The following is a 10,769-nucleotide window of genomic DNA, read 5'->3' as shown; positions in this document are numbered from 1 at the left end:
ATTTGCCTCCACCGCAAAACAGTTGTCAGATTCTATCATCAACTTATTACACCTAATTCATCCTGCTAAGTATAATCCATTTCTGATTGCTGTTACCTCTGCCGCATTGACACAACCGATATGTGGAAGGAACCAATTAGTTGCAGTTATAAAGGTACCTTTTCCGTCACGAGCAATCGAGCCTGTAGCACCCGTAAGTGTTTCATATGAAATGCCGCATCTACATTAATTTCAATAACACACTTCCCAGCTTCTTCCACATATGATCTTGCGTCCTCATAGCCTGCTTTGATGTATGTGCTCTGGTATAATTCATCACCGGTACTTTGATAGAAACAACTATTCTGTAATGTTGGAGGCCTTGCCACCAAATATACCAAGAAGCTACCATGCATGATCAATTATGCTATAAGTAATTCGTCCGGGACCGAATGATTCCGTGTCAGGATCTCCATTGCCACAGAATCCGACCGTTCCTCCTCCATTGCATCAGTTATGATTTCATGTAGTCCCAGCTCTGTCCACACATCCATAGCTCAACGACAGCTAAATAAAGTATGTTGGATGTCCTCAAGTCCAATGGGACAGATCGGACACTGGGGAATTAGTGGAATATGTCTATCTGATAGGATACCAAAGCAAGGGAGTGGCCCATTTAGAACTTTCCATGCAAAGTGTTTAATTTTTTCAGGGATTGGATCCCCATAACATTACTAAATAGATCTTAACCATTGGATCCATATCATCAAAATTATTGTGATTGTTGGGTCTATAACATATGGCTATCGAGAAATAAAAAAAAATTATCAGTATAGTCCTTTTCAAATATGTACGTTCAATCAAATCCATTGCCTATGTTCAATTCAGATGTACTTGTCAGAACGTATGTTTCAAGGACTCTTGAGCCAAGAGCGCACTAAGTAATGGGAATGTAAGGCAAGTTAGGTATAAATGCACTCTTTTGTAAGTACAAATTAATATGTATTAAAAATACCAAATGAAATCATGTATCACTAATCATTAATTAGAATATGATGAATCGCAAAGTAGCGAGATGCAAAATTGTACAAGTCGCGGCCTGGTCTTTCATGGTTCTAGCAGCAAAAACAAAAACTTCCTCTCGAGAAAAGATGCTAGAACGTAAGCTCGAAAATTGTTGCCGAGTAGATTAAATCAACTCCATGTGTAGCAACGAAAAAATCTGCCTCGGAGAAGCAAAAGCAAGCACGATATTAGGTTTCCCCCAACATGGGATGCTTCTGACTTTTTATTCAACTAGCAAAAGGGCCCGTGCGTTGCAACGGAAGTAAAAAAGAAATTGTAATCTCCAATGGCCAGACAACATTTTGCTGCATTGCCGAGATACACTCACACTCGCAATTTCGTGAAATCATGAACAATTTTAGAAATCATGAACATTTTTTAAACTTGTGCACACATTTAAAACCGTGAATATTTTTGACATTAGTGACACTTTTACAAATTTTCTAACATTTTGTAAAATCAAGAACATTTTTTGAATTCGTGAACATATTATAATATTTGCAAACATTTTTTAAAATTGTGAAAAAACATTTAAAAAACTTTCTTGAATCGCCGAACATTTCTAGAATAGACAAAAAATATATTGGAAATTTTAGGAACCATTTTTGAAATTCACGAATATTAGTTGATTTAATGAACATTTTTTTGATTTAACGAACATTGTTTAAATGCATGATCGTTTTCTGAATCAGCTAACATTTTATAAATGAATAACTATTTTGTATGTCACGAATAATATATCAATATTTAGATATTTTTCCGTTCCTGAATATTTTTTGGATTGGCGAATTTTTTTTCAATTTCTTTAAAAATTTAATGCCCAAGTCTTTCAAAAAGTCATGAACATTTTTTAATTCCCGAATATTTTTTTTCGAATTTGCAATCTGTGTTTGAATCAGCGAACATTTTTTTACAATAACACTGTCATTTTTTTAATACACAAAGATTGGATGATTTATTTAATATTTTATTTCAAAATTCCTGTTTTTTTGTTTTTCAGAACTTGCTAGAAGTCCCAAATTATTTTAATTACAAAAAAACAATAACAGAAAAGAAAAGCAGAAAATAAAAAACGAAATTTCAAAAACTAGTCGCCCGGACATGGGCCGGCCCAAACGGGCGTGCACCGTCTTCTCCTAGCGCGTAGGGAGTAATATAGAAGGTCCCTACTACATAGGCCGGCACAGTTGGGGGATTCTCCTGTGTGAAATTTTTTTTTTATCACTTATGGTTGCCATTCATGGGTAATATTTTACAACTTTGGTGGCAATTTAAATGACGTACCAATAGAAGCCCCTTTATTATTAGGTAGAGATTCACATAAAAAAAATCTTACGCTACACGACCCTCAATATATATAGTCCTCGCAGGCACGTAAAAACCATGCCTAGTTCACGTAACCGACTAGGAATCTCTTCCTGCTCAAACCGAAACTCAAGTAGTACTCCTTCCATCCTGAAAAGATTGTTGTCTTTGATTTGTCTAGATACAGATGTATCTATGATTAAAATGTGTCTAGATACATTTGTATCCAGGGACGGAGCTAGATTTTATGCATAGAGGGGGTGAGCGTACTCACGAAGGGGCGAAGCTCTCATGGCGTGAATTTTTTTGGCTGCAGCAGCCACTACCATAGAAGAAGATGTAGATTGTTGAGGGGGGTATAGCCCCCCCTCGCCCTTCCTTAAATTCGTCCTTTTCTGTATCTAGACAAATGTAAGATAGCGTTTTTGGGACGGAGGTTGTACTAGACAAATAACAACATGGCTCTCTTTCGCTCCTATTCAAACTAATCAAATCTTACCTAATTAATCCCAAATGACAAGTGCTACATGTCAGGTGCATGGCAATCCAGCCTTGACGTTTTTCGATGGCAGATGCACTCACACAAGGATAACAAATTTCAGTGACACATGGAAATTTCTGTCAAGCATAAACTGAAGCACGAAAGTTGTCATGCTTACCAACTGAACTTGCCATCTTCGCATAACTAAACTTGCCATAAAAAACATTCGAAGTTGCAGTGTGCTCGTAGCTGACATGTGTCACTTACTAGGTCCTAATTAATTACCGGGTCAACTTGATCACATAGAAAGTAACTTAGACTACGTACTTGTGCTAGAAAAAAAAAATAAGAATATATGTTTCAATGCAGGCTACCAGACCGAATCACAAATCGATCGGTAAGGTTCCTACCATAATATGTGCAACATATGGTGTCCTGAAAGTTGGCTTGACTTCGTATGGATCTGGTGACGGTGACGGTATTTTAAGTGCAATCAAGCCCACCATTAAAATGTTAGAATTGGTAGCTTGATAACTTTTGCTAATACGGCAGTGGACACATCATAGTACAAGATATTAAATTATAGGACAGTGCTAGGCGCCGGTCGACTGGCCCAAATTTGAGCTGGTCACCACGTAACCACCCGATTCCCTTGTATACAGCCGTTAGATATGACTCCCCCCTTGTATCATCTTCTTCCCTTCACCGCTCACAAGATAAAAAAAAGGGGAATACCGACGCTCCCCACGCGCATAGCACCCTTCTCCTCTGAATTCAGCCGGGCGGAGCTGTAGTTGCTAGCAGCAAAAAAAGTAGTCATCGCCGTGTTTGGGGTTGCACCCAAAAAAAAACCTCGATCTCCTTCTCGAGCAAATGTCGCAATGCCCCCAACACCTTGGTTGAAAAACCACCCACGCACCACCGCTGCAGCTCGTCGTCGTTTTTGGTTGCAGCTCTTATTTGCACGGGCATGAAAGCAACAAATGCCGACACCGGTAGTAGCAAAAATCGACAATAGTTGCAGTGAAAAATACATAGTTGCGGGCTCGGTAACCTCATGAAAAAAATGTATGTAACAATCGACAATGCATTAGTAGCAAAAATCAAAACGGTTGTAGCAAAAGTGATACAATGGTTCCAGCAAAAGAAGACATGGCAGCAAAATTTTGGCCAGTTCTAGCAAAAATCAAATACGGTGGTAGCAAGTTGGTACACTGGTTTAGCAAGTAAAAAAGCATGGTACCAAAAAAATTGGTTTGTTCCAATATAAACCTGAAGACAGTGGTAGCAAAATTTGAAGCTGGTTCCAGCAAAAAAAACCTTCACGGGTATCTCGAACACATTGTAACCGTAGCTCCAACATCCTGAACGCCGGCCGCCACAGGTCTCCCAACAATTGTATCTGTCGTCTCCAGCACGGATGCGTGCTGGTTGCAGCACTTGCCGTTGTCGGCTCAAATCTTGTGGTCGTCGTCTCCAACACGTGGCGTAGGGGGTACGTCAGCTCCAGCACTGGTGTGAGCATCAGCTTTCACGCCGTAGGACATTGCCGGTTCCAACACCAAGAGTCGCCAGTCCTAGCACCTGAAGTCGGCATTTGGAACTTCTTCCACCATTGCCCACAGTCGCATATACGCCGGGCACCGGTCACAACTCCCCACTCGTTGGTTGCAACTTCTCCAGTGATAGTTGCAGCTTCTTGCTCAGCTGGATGCAACTTCTAGGGGGAGGTTGGATGGTGGCTTGCAGCGGCCATGGAGCACATCAGAGTGGAGCTAGAGGGATTGATGGAGCGGATTTGCAGCGGTGCTGTGGGGGCACGTGGCCGTGCTCACCGGCGTTGAACCAAAAAATGACGGAGGGAGCGGGGGCGCGCTGCCGGGCTCGCCGGCGTCGAGCCAAAAAAAGGATGGAGGGAGCGCTTCTACAACCGAAGGGGCACATATTAATCACATCCTAAAAGTATTTGACTATAAGTAATCTTCCATAACTAAATACTCACATTGTTATTGGCAGACTGGCTTCTACAACTGAAGGGGCACATATTAATCACATCCTAAAAGTTTTTGACTATAAGTAATTTTTTACCATTAGTACGATGAACCCTCTACTTGTTACTAGACTATAATCGCTAGATCTTTGTAAATGAACCAAACAAATCAAAGCCAATGATAATCATAGTTATAACTAAAGATATATGTATTTTAATTTAAATCATCATACAACAGAGAAAAGAGAGGCATGTTAGGAATTCTGGTCATCAATATGGTGGAGCATCCTTTTATTACGATATATACTACATGTGATTAATCTTCGTTACCACACCTAAACATGCCACAATCATAAGCACCCCTATACGTATCATACAATATATATCCTCGTAATCATCTACCAACATACAAACTTTTATATTATTGTTTGGACTACACACAATATAACATGCTATTATAAGTCACAAATGTTACAGATGATGATAGTTACACAAATCCAAACCTGATACACTCAATCAAAATCGACATTGATCCATGTAGTACATAACCTTATATTGTGTAGATGATTGTGAGGCACCCGCACTGCTGCACAAGCACCAGTAGAGAAATATGCAAGTAGTGTTTGTCTACAGTGCCAAGACGACCAGTGCTACTAAAGAGTATTGACAGATTGGATTAATTTTGTGTTGTCATGGGAGTAAGGTTACATGTGTTAAAAGACATGCTACAATTAGTGACTGGTTCTAGAACTTTGTTCAAGCCTCAATGTCACATGACATGAAAAATACATGCGAATTGGAGTGTGAAATGCTATGATGGGAGAGTTGACTGTAACACGCACAAAGTGATAAGGATTAGTGGAAAATAAACTAAAAATATTAATGGAAGATGTTTCAAAAATCTTGCAGTGTACCTTTTCACTTTGATATTGAAAATAAATAAATTAATGAAGCAAGCTGACATATATAATTAAATTTGTGTAGAAAATATATGTTGCTAAGTTATCATTAATATAAAAACAATATTCAATGTTGTATTTTGGGATCCATGTCTATGTCCAAATATAACTACCGAATGCACATCGAGTATGTTTGATTGGAGAGAGTAGATGAGAAGACTTGATGAAAAGGTAAATGTAAAGTTCTAACAATTCATGTCTCCTATCCTATCAATGGGGATAAATTATTTTTACTTAATTTATTAAGGAACTTATTCCATTCAAAAGATCATCCAAAAATTCAAGATGCATATAGTGTCATTGTTTTTAACCATAATTTCTCTATCTAAAACTACATCTTCCTAATAGTATTCACATAACAAGATATTTGTTATAGTACAGATGGCCACCTAAAAATATAGTAACGCCAGAAAATCCTAACACAATGAAGTCCTCGACATTATATAGAATACAATTATGCTTTGAGCCATTATTAATAGACTAGAATGGCATTTCTTCATAATTGCACATAACACATTCTATTGAACCATAATTGATATGTCTTTGTAAGTTTGTCAAAGCAACATTTGACCATTGTTTTGATGAAACACTCATTATTATTTGCATCATAATATGCAGATTTTTCGTAAGTCCGAGTCTAATACTAGTGACCACCACTATATATTTTATCGCCATGCACTCATCTATCACAACATACAAAATAGCAAGTTAGCTCATGATCTGAAGTTTCATTCTCGTGTAGTGATCTAGTTGTATGTAAAGGCAACACTACATCTGATCAATAGTATATGGTGTTCTTGCAAATGACATAATAATTTACCACTCGCGCACAAATTGAAGACGTTAAAGATGTTTCCATTATGATATTTTATTTAGAATAACTTTGGGATAGTTATATAACCATATTATTTATTGTTAGTGATATAAATGTATGTTTATGAATTCTTAAGTTGATTTGTCTAATACTTTTCAGTGTGCTAAAAATAATGCCCTCACAGCTGCAAGGACCATCTTGCTAGTTATTATTAACAACATCTTAAATAGTGTATTTTACTTACAAGAAGAATCAAGCAAATCCAAAATAATTGTAAATTTAGAATTATATGACAATCAAATTTCTTTAGCATTTTTATCATCAAAGAACATCCTATGATATAAGAAAATAGAGTGAATTATGAACTCAGGATTGATTGTATCACATATCACCAAGACAAGCACACGAAAATACATGTGGCCAAAATCACATCTCGTACGTGTCCAGTGCATTGTGGCTTGGCGATTTTTATACACACATACTTGGACGTGTACTGAATCCAAAGCGGAGTCAACATTACGTGCTTCCTATAATCTTCACAAGGCAACCTTTATTGGTATTTCAACCTAAATTGGCTCGTAGTCCTACTACCGCTTGGGAACACAAACGCAAGTGCTAACAGGTCTCACACACTGCCAAGTCCAGATCAACTTGAACGCGCTAGCTAGCTACAAGCAAGAAATTAACTCAAACTAATATGGAAACTAACCAAGCTCACCTCCTTGAGGATTTGTAAAACAGGTACAAATTCAGAAAAAATGACCTAGTTGGAAATTTGACATTCGCCAAGAGATTTGGAGAGGGCACTGTTGTTCCACTTGTTCTTGACTGGTCAATTAGCGACGGGAGATGCCCGCCGGTGCCGCAGGGTGTTGACAAGGCAAATATTGATCCCTACGGCGCATGTGTTAGCACCCAGAGCTACTGCGTTAATGCTAGCAACAGCGCGACGGGCTATTTCTGCAACTGCTTAGAGGGATACACCGGCAATCCATACATAAAAAATGGATGCAAGAGTATGTACACTTCCCTGCTCATTTGATGATATTATCTGAAAGAAACTTCTTTTTTTTTTCATTTATATTTGTTGATACATTTGTGTATTCCTCTCACCACATTGAGCATTTTTAAATTTTTAGCGTATCCTCTGGATTTGAACATAGACAGTCTGCCGAGAAAGATTTGGGATCTCAGGAATATTTAGTACTCATTTGCTCTCTCACTATTTGCAAGCACATAGAAACCTAAAAAGTAATTAATACTAACTTATTTTCATGTTTTCCATTAATATGCCCTGCTTTTCCATAAATTTTCAGATATTAATGAGTGCTTAAATAAGAACATGTATCCTTGTCATGGAGGGAGATGCCACGATTTAGAAGGTGATTACGAGTGTAAATGCAATTTTGGACGACGGGACGACGGTAACAAGGGGTGTGAACCCTTATTGTCCAAGGCTGCAGTAGCAGTTATAGGTGAGGCATTGTGTGTATGCCCTATGTAGTTTCTTAATGCTATAACATATGAAATTCCACATTCTAAAATATATCTCTATTTCACTGGATTTTAACACCTAGTAGTTTTGTACATGTACTACATTATTCTGTGAAAAGTTAAAAATTACAATTGTTCTAAAGTTTGCGCAAATAACATCTGTTTGCACGCAGGAACAATCATTGGCATTGCATTACTCGCGTTGCTACTCATATTCTTACTCATGGAGCGAGAGAAAAGAAAGCTGAGAGATAGGTTCAACAAGAACGGCGGACAACTAGTCAAAAGCATCAAGATCGAAATCTTCACCAAGGCAAAGATCAGATACATGACAAACAACTTCACTTCTATCATTGGCCAAGGCTTTTTTGGGACAGTCTACAAGGGAACCACCGGCTCCGGTGAGAACGCAGGTGTTGCCGTGAAGAAGTCCACCACTATCAAGGATGACCGGCACAAGGAGTCCTTCGTGAACGAGATCAAGATCCAGTCCCAGATCAGCCACCGGAACCTGGTCCAGCTTATAGGTTGCTGCCTGGAGACAGACGTTCCTATGTTAGTGTACGAGTTCGTTCCCAGGGGAAGCCTCTATGACGTGCTCCATGTCAAGAACGACCCTCTACCCCTCGAGACACGCCTCAACATTGCCATCTACTCTGCGGTTGCCCTCGCATACATGCACGCGGAGGCAAGCCAGAGTATGGCCATCGTTCATGGCGATGTGAAGTCAGCTAACATTCTCCTCGACGACAGGTTTGTGCCAAAGGTGTCAGACTTTGGCACGTCGAGGCTCCTGTCCATGGACAAGGACCACCACACCAACTGGGTGATCGCGGACAGGCACTACATTGACCCCGTGTACATGAAAACCGGGCTGCTCACCACGAAGAGCGATGTGTATAGCTTCAGTATCATCCTGCTGGAGCTCGTCACCCGGAAGAAGGCGATTTACAATGGAAATCAAAGCCTTCCCATGGAATATATCAAGGCTTCCGTGGAAGGGTCAGCGAGGCAGATGTTTGATAAAGACATTGTGGCAAATAGGGAGGAGCATATGGAGTGCCTCGAGGAGGTTGGCAAGATCGCGCTGCAGTGTCTCGATGAGAACGACGTAAATGACAGGCCCACCATGGGTGAAGTCGTGGACAGACTTAAAGCGTGTAAGAGCCAGTGGTTGGAATGTCATTGAAAGAAAAATGAGGTGATGTAATATTGTACTCCTACATAAGTAGTTGGTGGCCTTATGCGAGGGCATCACCTTTTATAAGATGAGAGTTTAAGAATATGGATTTGCTAATTCTCATCTAGACGAGATTTACTTATGTCACATCTATGTTCTCCACCACTCAATTAAGGTGTTGAATTTTCATGCAAATTGTTGATCGCTCGTTTTTTTTGTGTGTGTGGCTGAAACGAGCTGGCATTAATTAAGTAATGTTGTTACACTCGTTTTCACAAATTTACCATTCTTAAGAAGTTGCTCCCCACTACTTCCTATTGTTTCATCATGCACACTGTTCCATATCAGCGATGTGCCACATCATCCAATACCTTACACATGCGAATTGCCCACCTCATCAATAGTGCCAAGGTACGAGTATAGGAGAGAGAGCACAGAGACATCCGGCGGCTTACGGGCGTCCAGCTGACATGACCCTAGGCGGTTCCCAGCCCCGCGGGGACCCATGGCGTTGCAGCGCGCAGGGGCGACCTCCAGCCGCTCCAGCAAGCCCTCCACCCAGCACGGCCGCCATGAGCGATTGGGATGTTGGTGATGTCAAATCTCGTGTCCGTGAAAAACGGAGGCATTGTGACGCCCCCGATTTGACCGTACATTAATCATGCACGCAAATGTGTACGATCAAGATCAGGGACTCACGGGAAGATATCACAACACAACTCTAAAACATAAATAAGTCATACAAGCATTATAATACAAGCCAGGGGCCTCGAGGGCTCGAATACAAATGCTCGATCACAGACGAGTCAGCGGAAGCAACAATATCTGAGTACAGACATAAGTTAAACAAGTTTGCCTTAAGAAGGCTAGCACAAACTGCGATACAGATCGAACGAGGCGCAGGCCTCCTGCCTGGGGTCCTCCTAACTACTCCTGGTCGTCGTCAGCGGCCTGCACGTAGTAGTAGGCACCTCCAGTGTCGTAGGAGTCGTCGTCGACGGTGGCGTCCGGCTCCTGGACTCCAGCATCTGGTTGCGACAACCAGATAGAAAGGAAAGGGGGAAAAGAGCGAGAGAAGCAACCGTGAGTACTCATCCAAAGTACTCGCAAGCAAGGAGCTACACTACATATGCATGGGTATATGTGTAAAGGGGCATATCAGTGGACTGAACTGCAGAATGCCAGAATAAAAGGGGGATAGCTAGTCCTGTCGAAGACTACGCTTCTGGCCATCTCCATCTTGCAGCATGTAGAAGAGAGTAGATTGTAGTCCTCCAAGTAGCATCGCATAGCATAATCCTACCCGGCGATCCCCTCCTCGTCGCCCTGTTAGAGAGCGATCACCGGGTTGTATCTGGCACTTGGAAGGGTGTATTTTATTCAGTATCCAGTTCTAGTTGTCATAAGGTCAAGGTACAACTCCGGGTCGTCCTTTTACCGAGGGACACGGCTATTCGAATAGATAAACTTCCCTGCAGGGGTGCACCACATAACCCAACACG

The 10,769-nt window shown here is 40.7% G+C and overlaps 1 protein-coding gene across 1 annotated transcript; it reads left to right on the top strand.

Moving 5' to 3' along the window:
• Window positions 1-5,868: 5,868 nt before the first annotated feature.
• On the top strand, window positions 5,869-9,276 carry LOC123048328 (wall-associated receptor kinase 2). The gene is made up of 4 exons (XM_044471456.1): window positions 5,869-5,906; window positions 7,335-7,609; window positions 7,910-8,068; window positions 8,261-9,276. Exons 1-4 carry the CDS (start codon window positions 5,869-5,871, stop codon window positions 9,274-9,276), a joined length of 1,488 nt encoding a protein of 495 aa, XP_044327391.1.
• The last annotated feature ends 1,493 nt before the right edge of the window (window positions 9,277-10,769 follow it).

The sequence above is a fragment of the Triticum aestivum genome, chromosome 2D (assembly GCF_018294505.1).
Source record: "Triticum aestivum cultivar Chinese Spring chromosome 2D, IWGSC CS RefSeq v2.1, whole genome shotgun sequence".
Classification (NCBI taxonomy): Eukaryota; Viridiplantae; Streptophyta; class Magnoliopsida; order Poales; family Poaceae; genus Triticum; species Triticum aestivum.
Note: the sequence above shows the minus strand (reverse complement) of the source record. Positions and strands in the feature narration are given on the sequence as shown.